Source organism: Astatotilapia calliptera, chromosome 3 (assembly GCF_900246225.1).
Source record: "Astatotilapia calliptera chromosome 3, fAstCal1.2, whole genome shotgun sequence".
Lineage (NCBI taxonomy): Eukaryota > Metazoa > Chordata > Actinopteri > Cichliformes > Cichlidae > Astatotilapia > Astatotilapia calliptera.
Window position 1 is genome coordinate 46,522,521 of NC_039304.1, and position 23,191 is coordinate 46,545,711.

General features: G+C 41.7%; 2 protein-coding genes across 2 annotated transcripts; both read right to left on the reverse strand.

The window, feature by feature from the left end:
* Nucleotides 1–5,383: 5,383 nt before the first annotated feature.
* On the reverse strand, nucleotides 5,384–8,588 carry LOC113015074 (uncharacterized; the record flags this gene model as incomplete). The annotated part of the gene is made up of 4 exons (XM_026156999.1): nucleotides 8,498–8,588; nucleotides 7,751–8,007; nucleotides 5,690–5,885; nucleotides 5,384–5,610 (listed from the first exon to the last, which is right to left on the reverse strand). Coding segments are annotated over exons 1-4 (771 nt in total), but the record flags the coding sequence as incomplete, so codon positions are not given.
* Nucleotides 8,589–22,188: 13,600 nt separating this feature from the next.
* LOC113010912 (histone H1-like) lies at nucleotides 22,189–23,191 on the reverse strand. Its single transcript, XM_026150192.1, has one exon. The coding sequence runs from the start codon at nucleotides 22,879–22,881 to the stop codon at nucleotides 22,405–22,407; it is 477 nt and encodes a 158-aa protein (XP_026005977.1). The 5' UTR covers nucleotides 22,882–23,191; the 3' UTR covers nucleotides 22,189–22,404.

Below are 23,191 nucleotides of genomic sequence, written 5' to 3' on the forward strand. Positions count from 1 at the left end.
AGCGTAGCACTCGTCGCATGTCACTGGAGAGTTGCATTAGTCGAACATCCCCCTCGGCGGATATTAGCTACTCACAAATGGCACCCTTACAAACTCCAGCTACTGCAGCATCTCAACGAGGATGACCCAGATCACTGCCCAGAATTTGCAGAATGGGCAAAACAAAAATTGGAACAGGACCCTCAGTTCACGTAGAAGATTTTGTTCAGTGATGAGGCAAACTTTTATGTGAATGGTGAAGTTAACGAACAAAACCACCGCTATTGGTCTGACGCTAACCCACATTGGATGATCCCTCCAAGGCTGTTGGAACAACAAAAGTGATGTTTTGGCGTGGTATATGGGGTACAATGATAGTGGGTCCATTCTTCATCAATGGAAACCTCAAGGCCACTGGATATTTGAAATTGCTACATGATATGTTTCCCTCTTTATGCACTGAAGCTGGCACGTTCCCTGAGTTTTTCCAGCAAGATGGTGCACCACCACATTATGGGTGCCAGGTCTGAGCATTCCTAGATGAACAGTTTCCTGGAAAGTGGATTGGTCGTCGTGGGCCAGTTGAATGGCCCCCAAGGTCTCCCGATCTGACCCGCTTAGACTTTTATCTTTGGGGTCACCTGAAAGCAATTGTCTATGGTGTGAAGATACGAGATGTGCAGCACCTGAAACTACGGATACTGGATACCTGTGCTGGCATTTCTCCTGCGGTGTTGCTATCAGTGTGTGAAGAGTGGGAGAAGAGGGTTGCATTGACAATCCAACACAATGGTGCTGCCCATTGTGTTAGATTGTCAATGCAACCCTGAACACATTTTATAAGTGGTCAGAAACTTCTAAATAACTCATGAAAGAATAAAGTTATGTTGAAACCAAGCACACCGTTGTTTTTCTTGTGACATTACCAATAAGTTAGATGTGTCACATGGCCCTCTTCCTATTGAAAAAAAACAAAATTTGTATCCAAGATGGCCGACTTCTAAATGGCCACCATGGTCACCACCCATCTTGAGGAGTTTGCCCCCTCACATATACTAATGTGCCACAAACAGGACTTTAATATCACCAACCATTCCCATTTTTTTACGGTGTATCCATATAAATGGCCCACCCTGTACATCTAGCCAGGGCTCATCTACAATGGTATGTTTTAACTATCCTGAGATGAATTGCATCCGGCTGGCTAAAATGTGGTGTTGAAGCTTAAGCAAATCTAGTCCTCCTTTATCCTGGGTCCTTTGTAGCATTTCTAAGCTGATAAGTGGGGATTTCTCTCCAAAGGAATTTAGAAGTAGACGAATTGTCATGGTCCCCCGGATCTGCAGGATGTGTTTTGTTTTGCTGCCTTTACAAGTCTTGCCACGGCAAAGCAGGACGAAACTCCCCGCCTCTGACCTCACAATGTTCACCTTTTGCTCATTCAGGTTAATCACCCGATGGCTTCTCATCGCGACTGATTTTCTCCTCACTACTTAAGACTGCAGGAGGATCTGCTTCTTTGCTGCATCGTTGTTCTAACTACTATCAGTGTTGCCCCAGCTTCTCCAGCAATTGTTTGTGATTTCTTAGTGTTCTGTCCTAACAACCTTGTCTTCTCTATATTCAGACTTCCTCTCAGGAGACAGAAGCTGGAGGATGTTTGGTCATTTACCCTGACACAAGCTGTTGGGAATCACATAATATTTTTAATCAGCTTATGAAAGAGTTTCCAAAATCAAATTTGTGTAAAGTTGCAAATAAAAATTTCCTTTCATGAAACCAATTTTGCCAGGATGTTTTATGAGGGGGGTTGTCTTCTCTAATCTTTTAGTGAAAGCTTGCAGATTATTTGAATGTCAACTTTAATAAGGAATGCTGGCCAAAAGCTGGTGGAAAACAGGGTTTTGGCAGGATACCATTTTTCTCAGAAATTAAAGTATAAATGTATTACATTCCATGACATAACATTCGCTAGTCTCAGTACTCAGGGATCAGTCCGCCAGCGTTTCCACCCTTTGCCATGGATGAATGCCCGGCCATGAGGCACTCACCCACTGGTACCCTCCACAGGGCAAGGTAACCCTATCCTGGACAGGGTTAAAAGTTCCCTAGATCTTTCACTCATAGGGGTCTTCAATCACTCTTTGTCTGGTCCCTCTCCAAGGGGCAGTCAATTTTACGTAAGAGAACCTAACAAGAGGGAAAACGCCCCCTGACAACATAGCCCGTGGGACATACTGATCCCTCCACTATGATAGAGTTGTGATTCAATGAGGGGCATTTAGAAATATTTCTTAATAATTCCTCTTTTTCTTGTATATTTTCCATTCATGATCAAATAATGAATTGCTGCATGAATGTTTAATAAGGCAGCTATGTTGGGCGAGTAGGTTAATCTTTGATGTCTAGTTTTTCATCTCCCAAGAATGTAATTCAACAGATCTCAGTGGGATATATACTGAACTTAGGGATAGAATCCAAACATCAATCCTTTCCAAGTAGTTTCAATTCAATACCAATATTAGGGGCAGTGTCAATACTATTGAGCTTGAGCTCTCCTGTAACAGTCATTACTCCAGTAAATTGCAGCAGATTTTAAGTGGTACTTATTGTTTTATAAAGCTTCACTGAGGTGTAACACAAGGGTCTCTGAGCTGGTTCAGGAGATAAGCCTGCCGTGTCCGGTCTGAGTCACATGTTCATCAGTTTGTAGTTCATCTCTAAACTCTTCAGCTCTCTGGCTTCATGTTAAAGCTCTGAGTGTTACACTGTGAATGTTCCCAGATGGAGGAATGATAAATGGACACTCAGTGACTTTCTAGTCCAAGTTAACACAATTAGATTACTTTATTTTTTGTTTAGCAGACAAAAGTTTCAAATGTGAAGTTTGTAGTCAATAATAAAGATAAAGGTAAAGACTCACTTAAGAAGAATGTTTAGGCTGTTATTTGTATTTTAACATTGATAAGTTAATTAACGAAAATAAAATGTTCTGCCATGAAAGCAGCTGCTGGCTGGTTTCAGTGTGATTTAAAACAAAGCTCTTTGCGTTATCATTAACAAACACTAAATTGTTTTTGTTGCTGTGGTTTAATGCTTCTTTTTTTCTTTTTAGCCACAACCAAACCGGAAGAAGTCAAATTTTCCATCTGACATCTTAGTGAGACCCACAAAACCACACGTGGAAAATAAGAAAGAATAAAATTTTATTAAGGCAGAGAAACTAAATTGTTGATGGGGAAATACAAACGATTGTCTGAGACATATTTTGAATATAAATAACAGGGAACTTACCGTGGCCATAAGAAACATTAACACATTTATATTTTCATTGTTGATTTTGCAGGAAAAACACTTTTAAAACTCCAGTTAAAAATACATATTTGTGATTTTTGAATTGTAATATTCTAAATGAGAAAAAGACAAAGAAAAATAACAGCATGTGGATGTCCTCTGGTCTGAGGTGCTGGGGGGACCAGTTAGAGACCAGCAGCTGGACGTCAGTGGTTGGACTGGTGGACTACTTCAGTGAAGAGTAGACGACGTCTGGCTCTGGTTTAAAGTCTGAACACAAACACACAATTTTAAGATTATTTTTTTGTTGATTGTTACACAAATTTGGAAACTAGGGGGCGGTTGCTTTTTGAGGGACATTAGTTGAAAAGGATTCTGGGAAATCTCAAATGTTCCTGGTGGTTTTTCTACAGTGAATATCTCAACCCCTAAATTATGTCAGGCTGCATAATTAATGCTGAAGCATAAACAAGGCTAACATTAGTCTGTGAACGAAGCCGCAGCAGAGCTGTTGGGACTTGAATCTGTTTTTAGCACAAGGCTTTCAAATTGTATGAAAGTTACATGCTATAGCACAGAGTAGCAGCTTTTAGGAAAGTTGTTCCACTGATCATCAGCTAGCTTGCATCTGTCTACAGTTAAAGATACAGAGTAGCTGTACCTGGGTCTCCTTGGTCTGATGGTTGTTTGTTTTATGACTTCTTCAGTTCTCACAGCTGGAGAAATTGCAGCTAGATCAGCGTCTGCAGAATAAAACACATTAAGGTTACTGAAGATAAAACTGCAACAGTACTGGTTTTTGGTTATTTGTAATGTTCCATTATAAAGGGACTTTGGGATGATTGTTATACACAACAACACCTTTTTACAGACTTATAAATACCTGTGATACACAAAGTGACCACGAAGAACTACTTATGTGATATGAATGTATGCTTTCTTTCAGTGCAGTCTGACACCTTTAACCACAGAGCAAACATGTTCTCACAACATGAACACTCTCATTGGCCAGATCGGAACACACTGCAGTGAGAAGTCTCATCAGCTTCAGGCTACAACTACAGTTAACTAAAATCATCTTCAAGATGAATGTTCAACATGTCAGAATGCTACAGAAACTCCAAAATTAGGTTTTATTGAAATACTTTTTCAAAATATGTCTCCACGATCCTTCGTATTTTAAAATGAGCAGCTCTGTGCTGAAACACCTGCAGCTGAAGTGTTTTCTTTCTATCAGAAACAGGATGCTGGACGACTGCAGAGCTGTTAGCTTCAACCACAGACCACAAACACACAGTCCAGCTCACAGTGAACAACACTCAGTAAGTACAGAGTTCAACTTAAATATTGTGATTTTAGCTTTTGATCGGGCAAACATTTTTAAACTTCTGATCATCCCTCTGATTCTACATGTCCTCATAATCCATCAAAGTCAGCAACAGTCTTCATGAAACTATAACATAATACACAACTATTCTATTTTCCTTATATATTTTCACAATGTAAAGCTGCACAAAAGTCCTTCTAGAAGCAAATTTAACATCTCAGTTATGTTGTATATGTTTCAAAGTACTACCTCTGTTTTGTGTGATTGGCTGTTGATAATTTGGTGTTTTGACAAAAGAGTACATGACATGAGTGATGATTTCATCTTCTTCAGTTTCTTCTTGATCTGTTGAAATGATCCAAAATAAACAATAATATAAGTTAAATAGCTAAAAAAAGATCACATTCAAGAAAGTTACTGTGATCATAATTAATGTGAACTTTATTCTACTAAACAAACTCAGACGTGAAAGATCAGGAAGTCTGAGTCTCACCTTCAGGTTTCCTATAAACACATCGTCTCACCAGCAGAACCAGTAACACCAGTAGAACCACAACACAGACTGATCCAACACATGAAAGCACAGCGAGAAGAGGTCGAGAGAGTGATGGAGGAACAGCGATGGAGGTGGAATCAGGAGGAGAGGTGGATTTAGGTGGAGGTGTGGTGGTGTGTTCCCCTAAAATAAAGCAAACACAGTCATTAAGTGTCGTCACATTGTGAATGTTGAAAGCTGCAGAAACACAGACAGGTGAGTGTGTCACCTGTGACAGTGATCCAGCTGGATGGAGACTCTCCATGACCGCTGATGTCACACTTGTAGAGGCCTTCATCAGACCTGGAAACATGCTGGATGGTCATGTGACCTGTAGGCTGCTTCCTGATGAGGGAGCCATCTTTATAGAAAGCAGCTGGGAGGTTGGAGGGAGTGGTCTTTGTTTTACAGAGCAGAGTGACGTCATCTCCCTCCATCACAGGGAGGACAGGACTCTGCAGGATCACTGATCCACCTCAACACAGAGACAAACTACAGCATTTCATCCATTTACACACAGCTTCATCAACACTAACTCCACACACTCAGCTTACCAGTGACTGTCAGGTTAACCATGTTACTGATGGGACCCTCTCTGGACTCACACCAGTAAACTCCACTGTCATGAGGTGCTGTTACACCAATCTTACAGGAAGAACCAGCTGGTTTTCCCCACCCATCTCCACACTGAGTTCTCTGTTTCTTTGTTGTGTTTCTCCTCAGAGTCCATCCAGCAGAGCTGTCGTCCTCCTCACAGCTCAGAGACACAAAGTCTCCTTTAAAGATCTGAGAGGTGCTGGGACTCACAGTCAGACGAGCTGTGAGGGTTAAAATGAAAAATATTGGATTTGTTATACTTTTGTCAAAACTGTTATAATTCTCTAATGAATCCTTCATTTAATACGTTTTATGTGTGAGCACCATCGTGACTATATGAATCAGGTAATATCAGTGAGCATTTATCAGGTTTAAACTGTGACAGAAGAAGGTTACTGACCTTGGTTTGTTGTGCAGCTCAGCAGTGAGATCAGAACTAAAGAGAAATGACACTCAGGTTGATTTCAGGTGAACATAAAGAACAACTCCACACAAACAGCTGACAAACACACAAACTTGTCTCTCTGATATATCTGCTCATTTTCTATTTGATGCCAGCAACATGTTTCAATGAAGTTTGGACAAGAAAACACATAACACATAACCGCTTCTTCAAATTTGTTGATGCCATCAATGTATTCACACATTTTGGACTTCTACTGCAGTTTTTATCCAAAAAACAACATTTAAATTAATGATTATGTGCAGTGACTATAGTTTGGGTAGAGACACAGAGACACAGATCACTACTTTTAACTACTCCAGTAAAGTCACGTGTCCACTGTCCAGCTGTGTTGATATAATGAGTGAATGATTTGATCTTTTCACTGCCTGCTGTGTTTCCTCGACTCCTGAGCAAAGATAAAGAGTCAGTTCAGACCTGCAGTTGGTCCTCGTGGTGTTTGAACTTGAATTCAGCCTGATTTGTTTTTCATGTCTTCTCCTCCATCATCAGTTATCAGGAGAGCAGACAGTCAAAGTACAAGAATTCAAACAAACACAGAGATTCTACTTACAGAGCAGACACAGCACAGATGTTTCCTTCATCGTCCTTCTCATTCATTTGAGCGTTTTTTCATTTCTGTCACTGACACCAAGTAAAGCCCGCCCTCTTCCTCTGAGCACCAGCTTTCTATTGGTTCAAATAGAGTTAGTGGTTAGTGTGTGTGTGTGGACGCCCTCCTCAGTGAGAGAGGCAAATATGAGCTGAAACACAGGAATCAAACCAGGGACGCTGCTGTTATGGAGCTGAACTGGAACCATTCAGACACTGAGGCCCTCTGAACACATTTTAATTACAGCTGTGCAGAGACACACTGATGACTGACTGGAACACTATGATTCACATTTTACATTAATACCATCCTAACACATGGTTTATATATGGCCACTAGAGGGAGATGTTGGACTTTAAATGCAAACTAACCAGTCATGTCAGATGGTCACCACCACCTTAGCCTATTTCTGCTGGAGGTTACTTCCTGTTAAAAGGAATGTCCTCCTTTTCACTATCGCCAAAGTCCTTGCTCATAGGAGCTCATATGAATATTGGGGGTTTCTCTGTTTTCTATCTGTATTATTGTAGAGTTTTTACCTTACAGTATTAAGTGTCTCAGGCAAATGTTGCAATTTCACGAAATATTCATAAAAATTAAACATCTGATTTAATTTTCAGTATATCCAATAACATTGAGCATTACTGAGCCTTTATATCTGTTCTTCCCTTCTTTTCTTTCTTACACATTTTTCAATTTTGTGTGATGTTTGCTCTCATTATTTTTTATGTCTGTATATATTACGGGACGGCTCTCATCGCTGGATGATTGTAGGAGACATATGTTAATTTGTGAGAGCCACATTTCAGTTTCACTTAACCATCCAGACCAAGGGTCTTCAGCATACCAACAAGAGCCCGGATCTGCAGTGCGAATCTTTCAAAAGCCTCCACATCCCCACGAAGAATGTCCGGTGCATCCATAACACCAGCAATCTTCCTGAGGGCTAACTGGTGGGCTGACCAAACTTCTCTGATTGGGCTGCCATGGTGTCAGAGAATTGAGGTATGGATCAGCTATGAGGCGGGCTTCATCTAGTTTCAAATGATCCATCAGTATCTGAAACTCGAAAAGCTCTGTCCCATCTGGTGGCAGCAGATTATCAAGTGTGATCTTTAACTGGGCAAACTCACTTGGGTCCTTCTTAATGAGATCAGGAATACTTGGAGTTGGACCCCTGTATGTTTTCTCTTGTGCCATTACATGTGGTGGCTGGTAGGCTGGGGATGGATGAGGTTTATATTGCAATGCTGGTGTGATAGGTCTTGGTACCTCTGCAACAGGCTGCTGGTTCCAGATGTTGGTGTGGGCTTGACTCTGGGAACTGCGATAAGCCCTAGCAGCAAACTGCTCATGCAAAGAAGGCTTCAGATGTGGCTGAATGATAGGTGGATGTTCAAACTGAAAGGAAGGCGCACTGTTGGGGAATGGCGGGGTTGGCCAACTAGCTGTCAGTGTCCGCTCCTTTAACAGCTGTAGTTCACCCATCATCCTATCCAATGTATCAATCATTGTAGTATCCTTTGGTGGAGTACTCTGAGCTGTTGGTGGGCAAAAGTATGGCCTTTGGTATTCTTGTTGAACACGGATGTCCTGCCTATTGTCATACTGCGGCCATGGACTCATTTGTGCATCTATTTTAAGTGTATGGGAACTAACTGTGGGAACACTGATGGGCTGCATACGTTGGGAGGAAGACAGAGGGGGTACCTGCATTGGGGTGGTCTTTGGTCCCATTGCTGTGACAGGTAACCACCTCTGTCTGGTTCACATGGTTGGCCATAAGGCTGAGGTCTGCCATTCCCACCAAGTTCACCTCATCGTCTGCAAGTTAGGGAGGAGGTTGTACTTGGTGCCTTGGGCGAGTTGATTCTGAGGCATCTTCACTGGAGAAGAAACTAGGCTGCATCTTTAGGATCCAAGGAAAGCACCTCCGGCTCGAAGGACCAATGTTAATTTGGGTTTAACACAGGACTGGATAGGCGTTGGCTGAATAGCAGTGGTGTTCACCTTGGGGTGTCGGTCAGAGCACACAGGACGTACAGATAAAGGTTATACCGTCTTTACTGTGATTCCTTAGCTTAACAGCAAAGGACAGCAACACAGTAATGCAAACGCAGGCTTACAGAATGGTGAGGGGTGTGTGGGTGTGGTCTTTGAACAGAACATATACAGAATACTGAATGTAATAAACATCTAAGTCATGAATTATGATTCATTAGCTTTCTTCGAATCTAACCAGAACTACAAATGGGAATTCCTATATGAACATTTACATGCACAAGTTTCATACATTACTCCCAAACCCTTACAGCACATGACATAGATTGCCAATACACCCAACAACAATATATCACAAAACACCAAATGGTTTTAGCTTACAGGTAACAAGTATGTAGTATAACAACTAGCATCAGTAGCATGAACTAGCTACACAGCGAACATATGTTAGCTCAAACTGAAACCGGGAACATATGCCCAATAGTGCAACTATGCTCTCTCGCCAGAAGGGGGCTCCCCCACACAGCTGACAGCCTTTCCAACAACACGTTAGTGATCTACTCTAGCGCTCGTGAACGTTTTCTTAGTGTTAACCTGTGACTTTGTGTAACCAATCTTTCCTGTATATAGTTTCCCCAGAACTCTGACCTACCCGGTGTTTGGGCGTGTGCAGTAGCGGTTTTTGATACGAGCGACACGGGCGGTTGCCCGGGGCGGCATCGTCGTGGGGGCGGCATCACAGGTATCGGCAAAAAAAAAAAAAAATTGCTCGTACTCATGCTGCCCCGACATCAGTCAGCGCATACTGGGAATGGCATAGGCACCAATCGGTTTTCTATTGCCCATTTGCTGGGAGTAAGGGCGCCCTCCGTTTGCGAGGTGTGCCTACTGCTTGCGGCACAGGGAGGAGAGGGCGGGGCGGCGGGGGATTCTCTGGCTGGCTGGAGCAGCATCTAATAACCAACTCGCAAAATAAAGGAAAATAAAAACAAAACAACAAACACGAAAACACCAGACATTTGCACCGATGTTTTTTCAAAATTCTATACGCGAAAAGTGAGCGCGAGAGCCCTGCTTGCGCCTGCTTGCTGCTGAAGTCAAAGTAAACTTTATTGGTATCTCCGCTACACAAGGCGCTACAGTTACAGCAGTAAACAAACAATAAATATAAGAAGAGTAAGAAAATAAATATACACTTTATGTAACAGAGTTAGAAAATAGCTTAATGAATTTCCTCAAAATTGATGTGCTTTGTGAATAGTTGGAGCCACCTGGTGGACAAACACAGCAACTGCACTGTTAAGGTTCCAAATTGCTGCACAGCGCATGCCTGAGCAAAGGAAAAAAAACTCCCAAGCTGGTGGTAGGTGCTTGTGAGCGATACTGTTGTCAATTTTGTATGTGTATTAATGAAAACATTCTTATAGTGGTAATTGTCAACATGTATTTTGATTGTAAGCAGTACTAGCATGTATCCTGAAAGTTACAGGCATTTTGATGCATGGGTAGTAACTTTATTCACGAGTAGCATTTTTAGTTAGCATGCTAAGCTAGTACTCGTTAGCTAATCGGGTGCTTTTTGACTTGCTCTAATGTTTCTCTATGAGATTGTAATTGTTATAATTCTTTTTAACAGAACTGAATGTTGTAGTTGCTTTGCACACTGTTAATGAAGACTGTGTGCTGTTTTCTTTGTACCAGGTAGGCGCTGTTAAGTATAACTTTTAATTGATGCTGTTGTATAGGGAAAAAAAATGATGAACAATGATGATTGTTTTATAATAGAAAAGCTGTTTTTATATGTTATTGTTGTTGGTTAGGAAAAAGGAGATATAATGTCTCTTATCACTAAATAAATAATACTGCTACTATACGATCACAGGTTTGGTTTCAACTTTTAAAAGAAAGACTTTGTTGATGTTGTGTTGTATAAATATATCTTAGTCATTTGTTAAGTGTTATGTTTGGAAAGAAAAAGGAAAAAAAACCTCCCAAGCTGGTCAACTGAATGTTGCAGTTGCTTTGCACACTGTTAAGACGACTGTGTGCTGTTTTCTTTGTACCAGTGGCCAGAATAAAGAGGGAGCCCAGAGTAAGAGCAAGTCCAGCGTTGCAGTGCCGTCCTTTCTACATGGGCATATCACACCACTTGCACAATAGACTCACAGAACAGCAACAGCTACATTTAGGACTAGGGGTAAACGGATCAATAACAATTTAAAATTTACAATTTACAGTTTGATGATTTAAAGTCTCACACACAACCTGTCGAAAGAGGAGGGGCCCTGCTGCTTCCAAATGTCACCAACATTTTAACGTTAGACATATATTTTTAACAGCCTCTGTAAACTAATATCCTGGCTGCTCAAAGCTGCAGTTTTCTCTGACAGTTTCAATCAAAATTAGAAATGCTGCTCTGAGACTGAGAGAACTAATACTGCTGCCTGTTGTGCAGTTAGTTTCCAAAACACGTTATTCATGGTTACATACAGTTTTAGACTGATGTGGGACAAAGCCTAGCATAGCCTGTAACGTTATTATGACGGACACATTTTATGAGTGAACTTGGCTTTAAGTGACTTACAAGTTTCTTTGAAAAATACTTTCTTATATCCAGGTTCTTCCTTTGTGCTGCCGTCCTCCTCGCAGCGCAGGCTTGCTGCTGCTAAAACTAAACAGTAGTGATGTGCGGATCGATCCTGAAATATCGATTCCTCCGATACCAATCATTTATGTTCTAGAATCGATTCTCACATTAAAATATCGATATTTTAGTAATTTAGAGTAAATTTGTAGTTTATCATTAACAGGAACACAGTGGAAAGAAACTATAACATTCGGATTGTCTACATTCAAAGGAACTACTTCCTCTTCCGCCTTTCATAGTCATGTGCGAAATACGGCTGTATAAATGTCTCGCAGCCCCTTGGCGTGCGCACTCACAACAATGGCTGAGCGTAATTGAAGTCATGTGCGGACGTATTTTACCTCCACACACAGCTGAGACGTGGTTTGCAATACATGTGGCAAAAAAAGTGCTCCTAGAGTGAGGTGTTGTGGCTAGGGTTGCCAACCGTCCCTTAAAAAACGGAATCGTCCCGTATTTAGAAACAAAAGTACACGTCCCGTATTGAGCTAATAAGGGACGCACTTTGTCCCGTAATACAGTGAGAATCAAAAGTAGTCTATAAATGTTAATGGAATTAACGCTTTGTTTGAAAACATAATTCCCAGCCCCTCTCCTGCTTTGTGACCAATGAGCTGACACCACACTTATGACAATTCGAGTATGACAATTCAGATTATCTCATTGGTCGAGGAAAGGTCGCTTGCGGAGAAAATACCGGAAGACAACAGATGACCACAACAACAAGCATGGCCAACAGGGAAATAAACGCCGACACTGCGGTGCAAGTCTTGGATGACAGTACACCTAAAGCTGGGCAGACACTGTGCGATTTTTTTCAGTCACGTTATTCAGCTCTTGCTCAAACTGCACGATTGACTCGCAGGGATTAGAAGTTTGCAGGTCACGATGCAGGGTCTCACACTATACGGCCCGATGCTCTGATGCGACCTGAGTGCTCACACTGTGCCAACATAACATGAAGGTTATAACAGAAATTCTGTCGCTCGCTCTCTGTGTCTTTCACTCACACAGACACACCACCACCACCATCAACTTTGCTAAATTGCTAATGAAAAACATTGATCAGGCAGCTGTGATTGAGCAGCAGTGTAGATCCAACTATTTTCACGGTTGTTGTGGTCGTGATAATTTTGTGATGCCACATCGAAAAGGCTCGGATGAGCTTTCCAAAGTTCTACAAGTGCCTCCATCACTTGTGTCCAGATCACACGCTGCACAGCCGTGCTGCGCCATCTTTTTCACCGATGTTTACGTGTTTGCGCGTGAGCAGTGTGAGCGGCTGTGGTGACACCCTCACGAGCGATTGATGATCGGGAGCTGGTCGTGAGGTGTTAATCGCTTCTCGTTACCCCACGTATACTACACGATGCACGATGAAGGCCAAAATCGGGCCGATCACCAAATCGGTCGCACGACTCAAAAATCGGCTCAAAATGGGCCAAAAATCGCACAGTGTAAGCCCAGCGTTAGAGCAGCAATGTTTGTTCCCCTCAGAGAAAGAAAAGAAAAAAGGCTGCAAAAGTACAGGGAGGACTGGGAAAAGGAAAACACCTGGCTGGGAAAGTGCACGATAACACCTATAAAGCGCACTGCACTGTGTGCCGGCGCACTTTTTCCATAGGCATGCTTCTAGTGGTGGGCACAAGAAGAACATGAGGGGCGTGAAAGCTCGGGGAACCCTTAACCAATTTTTTGTCCACCAGGCCACGGCAGAAGCAGATATGGTATGTAAACACTGGTTTGTTGTTTAAACCCTCTGGTTAAGGTTAATATGGGCATGTGCGGTGAATATCAGCGCTATGTGGCCAGAAGTGTGATAATATAATTTATTTTGTGTAATAAACAACTGCAAGGATAGATGATTACAACAAATAGATGAATAATACATAAAAGTAATACATAGATGAATAATGATGATGAGTTATGATGTGTAATCATGGGAACAAGCGGGTTTACAAACAGGAGCAGCTGATTAGCTTTAGAAAAGCTGAAATAATACCTCAACTGAAGCCAATTGTACTAAATGCACTATATGTGCACTGTCACAAGAATATTTTTGTTCTATTGCTTTCTATTAATTTATATAATTTTAAGTTAAGCAGGACAGAGTTCTTTTAAAGAAAGATTTACTTATATTCTCAAAAGTTAAGCATGACAGGCTTCTGTTTAAGAAAGAGACCTGTTTTACTGTGTTAATGTTGTCATTGTGAGCTAAAAATAAATGGCTAAATGATCATTTGTTTCCCATATGGTCATATCACAAAGAATATGCATCTGCTTAAATCAAGTTCAAGTCAAATGGTTAAAAAATAATTTCACACACACAAAAAAAGAGCTACCACACTGGGAAGGGTGAAGACAACTGGGTTGCCCGACCCTGGCCACGAGGTGTCCCTTATTTATTTTTCAGGGAGTTGGCAACCCTAGTTGTGGCCATACTAGGGAGACATTCAAAAGGGCGTTTGGGGGGGGAAAATACATTTTACAGGGTTTATTTATCGGATAAAATACGTTAAATTTCACCATTATTATTGGCCAGCCCGGAAACAGCGGGGGTGTCCACTTTCAGAGGCTGCTTCCACCTGAGGACCCGGCCTTAACGGTCTAAAGAAAGCCGGGTAGTACGTCACGAGCTCCCTAGGTGGAGTGAAACTCTGCTGTCTGCTCCATGCTATCTAAAATATAACCGGGCACTGACGTAAACTCTCGACCGTCTCACACTTCTGTTTAACCATTTTCTGTTTGACGTTTATTCAGCTGTGTGAAAACCCCGGAGGAACCCTTCCGAAGGATTAATAAAGTCAAATTTAATTTAATCAAATCTAATAACTTTAATATCAGCCAAACCGATTTACTCACGAACAAATAAAACACTGAAAAAGCCAAACAATAACATTTTTAAATTATCAAAGTGACTTATATATCATGTTTAACCCGAGTAGCGAAAGACCGTGGGGGTTTGAAGACGATGTGTCGATCGGCTCAGATACTTGAAGTTTACACAGCTACATTCTCACCTGAAAATATGTTTAAAGTTTTTTTGCGACCCAAAAAGAGAAATAAGAGCAATATTAAAACTAAGTTGCTGCTGCCATTGTTGGAAACTGGAATTGGCTGGGCCACGCTATGAATTCTGCAATATGATTTTTCAATTTTGTTGTCTTAGAAAATCGGGCGAAATTCGGGAGAATGGTGGCTCCGGGAGATTTTCGGGAGGGCACTGAAATTCGGTATTCTCTCGGAAAAATCGGGAGGGTTGGCATGTATGATTGTGGCAACATCACTAACCTTGTCAAACACCTCAGAGTAAATCATATCGCAGAATATGACGAGCGTATGTTGAGGTGAACTGAAGAGGAGGAGAGAGTCAGGTGCTGCTAGGGCGAGACAGACGTCTCTCAGAGTCCTTTAGTGCTGCAGGCAGGCAACATGTTCCAATGGCACAACTTCAGTTTGTTTTATTTCTATATGATGAACCCTGCATTATTAAGTGATAAGAACAAATAATCTGTTGTCCTGTAATCATTATGACGCTATAATTTGAGATACAATAAATAAAATAAGTTTTTGTATAAAGTATCGGTATCGGATCAGTATCGTCGATACCACCCTGAATATTACTTGGTATTGGATCGGAAAGAAAATCAGTGGTATCGCACATCACTACTAAACAGAGCTCCCTGAAAGGCACAGCCAATCACATTGGCCATATTTGTCACATGACATAGGACTCCAGTAGAGGACGTAATTTAACTCTTTCTGCTCCACTGGGTGAATGAGACGCTGACAGATCGATTTTTTTTTTCTTTCTATCGGATTTGTTTTTCTTTACTCGAAGAGATCAAATTATTGGTGGGGACATGTCCCTTCTGTCCATGCCGAATCTACGCCCTTGTCCCAAACCAAGGATCACCACAACATAACCTAACAGACCTAATTCTTAGTTCACAGATTCACTTTGCCTAGGGTTTATTTCTGGGATTTCGCACAACCCAGGATTCAAATCATGAATACATAATGGGCTTGGATTTACAACATTATGAATGAAATGTGCTACACAATAATTTCATCCTAATGGCACTGACGTATTCATAGGGTTAATTTTTGAGACAAAATATCATCATGATTTTGCAAATATCCACCTTGTAGTGCAGTTTGCACAAATTGTTTTAAAAATGCACTCAGCCTACAAACATTACTGACGAGTCAAGATCTGCACAAAGTGACAGAAACACTGAAGCAGCTCCACATTTTATTCTTATTGTCATGTATGTCCTATTTGTCAGGTGACAGAAGAACCAACACAAAGCTCAGAGAGTAATGGTGACACAAGATCACAGGTGAAACTGGATGAAGACTTGTTGGTTCATGACTATATTTGAAGCACGTGTGTGACTGCATGTATGTGGAATGTCTCACTGTTGTTTATCAGGTGACAGAGGCAGCTCTGCCATGTTGTAGCTCAGACAGAGGTGAAGAGGTGAGGTCACAGGTGACTGACTGATGAGTTGGTGCTATAGATTAACTAGTATTTATCATCATGACAATTGTCAGGCTGCTGATGTAAATTGATTCATTAGTGTATGTTTGACAAAGAATCTGAATTGACACGTCTCACTTTTTATATGGTACGAATCAATGTCAGGTCCTCACCCAGGACCTGAAGTGGGAGCCCACCATCACCTCCGTCATTAAGAAAGCCCAGCAGAGGATGTACTTCCTGAGGCAGCTGAAGAAATTCAACCTGCCAACACGGACGATGATGCAGTTCTACACTGCAATCATCGAGTCCATCCTCACCTCCTCCATCACCGTGTGGTACGCTGGAGCCACTATCAGGGACAAACAGAGACTGCAGCGTGTTGTGCGCTCTGCTGAGAAGGTGATTGGCTGCAGACTCCCATCTCTGCAGGACCTGTACACCTCCAGGACACTGCGGCGTGCAGCTCGGATCACAGCTGACCCGTCTCACCCTGGACACAGTCTGTTTGACCTGCTCCCCTCAGGCAGGAGGCTCCGGTCCATTCGCACCAGAACCTCTCGCCATAAGAACAGTTTCTTCCCCTCTGCTGTTGGACACATGAACAATAACCATATGACTGTTCCCACCACTAACACATGACCCTACGCTGTGTCACTGCATCATTTCATGTCTGGCACTGATCACCACCTGCACTCATGTATATATCTTTCTACGTAGCACTCATAATTCTTATTCTCATGTATATATCTCATGTATATCTCATGCACATATCTTTCTACATAGCACTTTTAATTCTTATTTATGACACTATGTTTGCACTGAAGCACCGCAGCAATTTCCTAATCTTGTAAACCTGCTCAACATTTGGCAATAAAACCCTTTCTGATTCTGATTCTGATGTGTTATTTTATCAGGTAGCAATATGTCCTAGTGCAGTCAGAGGGGAGGAGCCAGGGCCAAAGGTGAGGCACATCAAGCACATAGTAATAATTTTAATCTGAGGATAAAACGCATGTACTGAGGCTGAAAGAAGCTTCAGTGCCCTCAGAAGACTAAAAACATGGCTAAGGTCAACAATGACTCAAATGAGATTAAACAATGCTGCTGTATGTCCACCAGGACAGACTGGACAGTATAGATGTAAAACAAATACGCCAGCAGTTTACCTCAGTTAACGAGAGGAGCAGGCATGTGTGTGGCTGCTTCACATTGAGTTGTTGTGTGGGACACCAGTAGCTCATGTCTGTTGCTGTAACAGTAGTTCATGTATAGAATAAAAAATCCCAGCTCTCTGAGTTGATCGGGGCAGTAGTGCCTAAAATGTTGCATAATTTTGCTAAGAGATCTTTTACTTTGTGGTAATCTTAGATGAGTAGTTTTATGGACATAAACCACCAGGTCATTCAGTGTTTCCTTAGTGCTATAAGACATGTTGGTGTAATATAACTGAAGTCCTTAAAGTCATATTCATGACTGTATTTGAAGCTATTTTTATTTTTGTATGATACTTGATTTATATGGATTATGGCTGAAGTAAACTAAAGCCTAAAATACTTTAGTCAGTCATTTGTTTAATAGTAATGTAACATTATATAATTCACATATAAAACTATGAATTGTAATTTTAAACGGTTTAAAAGCATGTAGAATAGCATATGTAGGCTGATAGGTTTGTAGCTTGAACCTATTCGCTGGAACGTTAAGACAATATAATTACACTGCAAGCAAGACACAAGTAGGCAAACTTCTTCATGGTACTCGTGCACGGGAGAGAACCAGACAGAGCGCCGTTCCTTCGCTTGACCCCAGTAGCTCTCGTCCGTTCTCCCATACACTGTCCTTTTATTGAGGTTACATGAATATGCATAGATTCATTAACATATGACGTCTACATACACACAAAGAATACCTTGCCTGTGTGTGTGTGTGTGTGTGTGTGTGTGTGTGTGTGTGTGTGTGTGTGTGTGGACTGCTGATCAAAGGGTCAAACATCCTTGGTCAGGAAGAGGGTAGCCTCCCCCTCACCCTAGATGGTTCATCCTAGATAACACGGTGAGGAAGTCCTGCAGTTCATCTAAACAAAGAGCACTTAGACTAGAACAGACGCAACTACGTTAATCCTACCATAAAACAATAAGACACGGTATGACCTCTCATGCTCCCAAAGTGCTGTCTAATACACACAAAGTTTGCAGACTATCAAGGATCAAAACCTCTACCAATCTACAACTAATTACAAAACTCTAAGCATATATAAGTAAATATTTCTAAGCATAAATGACAATAAACAATACAAATCTAACATTTCCCCCCTTTTTGACCTTTATGCCTGAAAAGTTCCCAGGTATGAATACCTCATGTCTGACAGTTTCAATGCAAACCTTTTTATACTCAGCATATGTCAAATCACCCTAAATTACTGAAAGGTACACAGTTTAATAAATGTATTAGCAGTTACCCCATTCATTGAGCTCATCTCATGGCAAACTGCATCTTACGAGCAACCAAAGAAATTGTTAATGTAATAGTGAAACTAAAAAAGTAACATTTTCAAAAACATCTCAACTTGGTGGTGCTTCCTCCGGGTGTGCACATCACATGTCTCTCTGCAGAGTGGTTTAAGCTCTGCAGGGCGTCATGAATGTCTCTTCCAGTTGTTTCCATCACTGTCCATAGGACCAGAGTCCAAATGTATGTAGAATAGACATTCAAACATACTAGTTGGTTTTGTGGTTCGTCAACATGGGTCTCAGCTATTTCCAAGCTGCAGACCTCTCAGCACTCTAGTTTTATGGCCTCTTACCAGCCCCCATCACCTGACTTCAGACCTTCGTCTTGTGAGGGGGATATTTATGACTCCTTCATTGTCCACGCTCTGCAGAAAAAGCTCTCTGTGGAAAGGGTGCTGGGTTCCGTCATCTTACTGCTGTTATGATCCCAGCAGCCTTCAGAGTGTCATCGTATGCACAGTATAGTGGCACAGCATTAGGTGATGTTCATAGGAAACTGCTGTCATCACCACCATAGCTTCTGGTTCCTGTGCTTTCACAGAATCATGATGTCATCCTCGAACTCCTTCTGCGCTGTCGATGGAGCTTGGCACGCTCCCCTCATCCCACGAGTTTTCATGTTCCAACGCTGCTGAAGGTTTAAGGCAGAGCACGTCGTACACCTTAGTCGTCTTCCTCAGCGTCAATATTGAATCTTTCATTTTATTTAAAATCTTGCTGTGGGAAGTCTCCTCTTGATTTCCTGGAAGCTTAGTAGCACAGCTCTCTGTGTGATGTCTGCTGTGCTGAAGATGATCTCTGATCCTCCTGAAGCCTCTCTCCCATCTTGTGGACGATCCTCTCCTCTATTTTGCAGGCAGTTTCATGGTCCTTGCTGTGGCTCCAAGGTCTGATTTCATGATGGGCCCCAACCAGCTTGATCTTTGACCTCAACCACTGCCTGGTCCTGTCAGCTATGCCTGGAATAGTTCACGCTTCTCACTGGGCCTCTGAAGATTTCTCAGGAGATTACTGCTGCACCTGTATTTCCTTGCTAAGAAGAAAAACTTCTATTTGGAGAGCATGTCAACAATCATCAAACCACATTCTTTAGTTCAGTGAACTTCACTTATAGGCCATCAAAGCCTCATCTGAACATGGATGCACCACTTGCATAGGTTTAATATTTGTAAATAAACGGCTAATCACACAAATCACTGCAACAATAATAGTAAACATTGTTTAATGTTAATCCTTGCACTCCACCTCTTGACGCATGGACATTCCCATGCGTCAACTCACCAAACCTGGATCCCTGTCTTAAAGAAAAAGATTAGCTAGATCATGTCCCAGGCAACATCAGGGCATCTCCTCTGGAGTAGCTCCGTAACCCTGCAATAAAAGATGTTAGCGTGTGTTGCATATTAAGTTTGCTTAACACCTGGCTCTCCCAGGAGCCTGCATACACACCATCACGGCCTGGAAAGCAAAATCTGGAAGTGAAATCAAACTTCATACCTGTAAACAATTGTATCATAAGAGTAATAAGCATTCAACATCAGCAAGACAAGTGTCATGTGCAGGTTTTCTCAAAGCAGTAACTACAACTATTACCCTAATTCACCTCAGACATGGATTATCCCATGTACTCTGTTAACATTAATGTAATCAGTGACTTCTCTTAAGCAAAGTCACTCCACTCATATATTATTATTATGGGTTCAAAAGTGGCCAGCAAATGAGCCCATAATAAACTATTCCATAAATACCGTAATCTCTTATTTGTTTTACTCATGTCACTTGTCCGCTTCAGCTGAATCTACTACAGCATTCTCAAAGAAACAAACATTAGCAATACACATTGACTGTGGTCAGACGGAGGTCAGACACAGGTCAACAGATTCTAGAGGTGCCATAAAACACCATAAAGTTAACACTCGCTGTGGAAACAGTAACACTGGTCTCATCACAGTATGTCTCAAACTATATTAATTTCTCCATCAACATATGCCTGTAACTACAGTTTTCTTCACACATAAACCCAGAAATCTTGTAGTAGAGAAACATTAGCCAGTATTCCTATAAATCACATGATCAAACACATGAAGAACCGTAATGCTGTAAAAACGAAAATGCAAATGTTAGCGCTTGCGCAGGCGTATGCATACTTTGTCACAGATATCTCTGTGAGCAACTCAAGCCTATGAATAACACACCTGATAAATGCACAGACACAGAAAATGGCATTTAAAAGGTTAAATCATCACGCAACCTCGAGTGTTGCTGTCATCTTTCTGCTCCTGTAAAAGGAAACACACACAGACTCATCTGCACCCCTGCCAGGCGGGGGTCAACTTCACACAGTCGTGTTACATCAGTAAAGTCTTGTCAGCTTTTGTCAGCTTTTACCAGTCAGTCAGTTTGTTTTCCTTTCACTCACTCATTCATGCATTCATTCTTTCTTTCTTTGCTGATAGTGGAACCTATCGTCGCATTTAGTGTCCACTCTCAGCAAAATGACGTCATTTCAAAAAGAAAAAGAAGAACTTTAGTTTGGATTACATCGCTGAATCCTTTTGGACTGGGACTGTCATTTAATAATTGTCCCAAATAAGTGGCTTTCTCCAGAGTCCATTTAAATGTGGAGAACTCACTTGGCACAATTTTCTCGACGACGTGTAGCGCTTTTAATTCCCGACGTGCAGATCTGCTTAAAGAACAGAGATTATCAAACAAAACTTTCAGTGCACTGTGAAAGTATCAAAATAAAAAGGCCTTGTTAAGTCATGACACAAGCTCCTCATCTCAGGAGGGTAAATCATACCATTAGCATGGTTTATCATACCATCATACTAATCGGCAGGCTCAACTTCACAACAAAAGAAAAATCATCAGCTAGATTAACTCCAAATCAACCATCAGCTGCACAACACACAACATAACCCTAATGTCATATTAGCTATGAGTTTAATCACCCGGTCTGTGCTCTTCACTCATTTAAGCCACAGATCTATTTTATTCAATTTTTCCTTTTTCCCTTCATCATAAAACATGTGACATGCTGTCATGCACTTCACAAAACAGTCTGTTCTGACGTATTCAGAGTTGTGTATCTAAATACAGGATTCACTCGCACATCAAAGCAGGAAACTCAGTGTTTTAGAGTCTCTACTCAACACACAACAAACTCCAACACATCTCATTCACTCGTGCTAGAATTCAGTCACCTTTCATTAATCTAAAACCGATCAACTAATTTGCATATCAGCTATTAACCCACTAAGTTGACAGGACGACAGAAAAGCATGTTCAAAATAGTATCACAAAAGACAATTTCCCTCATACAGTAAATTACTTATGCTGCCTCAATCAAGCAGGAAGCTTCTCCCAATTTACCATTTTAACACTAAATTTATTGTCTGATCACTGATTTATCAAACCAGGATTTTTTTTTTTTTTTTTTTTTCCCACAAAAGTTAAATTGTTGTCCTGCAACTTGTAGAGTCAATTTTTTTCTTTAGGATAAATTCAGCATTTGATAACAAGTGTCTGCTAAATTGACACTATTGTAACACTGATGAAAGATAACAAGCTAATTTTCATTGCATGGGTTAGTGTTATTAGGCAGGTTTAATGCATGTCTGTGGAGCTGCATATCCAGCAGAGCATGTTCTTAAAGCTGCCTTTCCTACACATTTCTCTGCTATTATTTAATCATTTCTTAACTAATGTGCTATGAGTCTTCATGAGTCATTTTGTGTTTGGAATTGTTAGTAGGGTTAATGCATGTTCTGCTTGTGTGTGTGTGATTTTGTATATGTTTCTATTTTCGCAATGTTTCAGACTCCGTCTCAATTTTCCAACTTAAGCAGTCAGTTTTCTTTTCCCCAGGTTTGCTAACCCAAATTTTGATTTCCCACATTAAATAATTCCTATGTGTTCTCACCTAGTCTTCTCACTCTGTTGTCCTCTCACTCTTTTGTCCTCTCCCTCTTCAACAGTCCCGGCAGTTCTCCTTCAGCTTTGTCCTGTCTAGTAGCTGAAGTGCTGCTGCTGCCTTCTTGGGCGACTTCTTAGCAGCTGCTGCCGGTTTCTTGGCTTTGGCCGCGGCGGGCTTCTTGGCTTTGCTCTCAGTAGCCTTGTTCATCTTGAAGGATCCGGAGGTCCTGGTGCCCTTGGTCTGCACCAGAGTGCCCTTCGCCACCAGGCTCTTGATGGCGGTCTTGACACGGGCCTTGTTCTTGTCCACATCGTAGCCTCCGGCAGCCAGAGCCTTCTTGAGAGCGGCCACAGACAGGCCGTTGCGCTCCTTGGAAGCGGCCACGGCTTTCACAATCAGCTCGCCCACGCTGAGGCCGACCTTCTTGGGCTTGGAAGTCATCGTCTTCTTCTTCTTGGCCTGAACCTCGGCGCAGGGCGTGTTTATGATGGAGCCTTTCCCACCACAGCGCTGGCACGTTGAACGCATCATGAAGGGTCCATTTCTTTCATGTCGCTAGCCGCATGTGGCTTGCCCGAGTCACTCAGTCCTTTTTGAGCATTTCAACATGCTGCCGCCGCAGACCCTGGCCTCAGATCCAGCAAGTTTAGCGCGCTGATCTCCAAAAAAGTCCCGAAGGCCAGAAAGACATCAAATAAGTGTCTCGTGCTGAGAACTCAAACAAAAACTCCTCTTCACGCTGCCATCTTGCTCGCCCCTCCGTGAAATTCAACCAATCAGACAGGAAGATGGGTTTGCTTTCTTCTTCTGCTGCTGTTTATCCACATTGCTGCTGCTTTGC

Bases quoted from the DNA above. Each gene is read 5' to 3' on its own strand.
- LOC113010912 (XM_026150192.1), bottom strand. From the start codon at position 22,881: ATGATGCGTTCAACGTGCCAGCGCTGTGGTGGGAAAGGCTCCATCATA.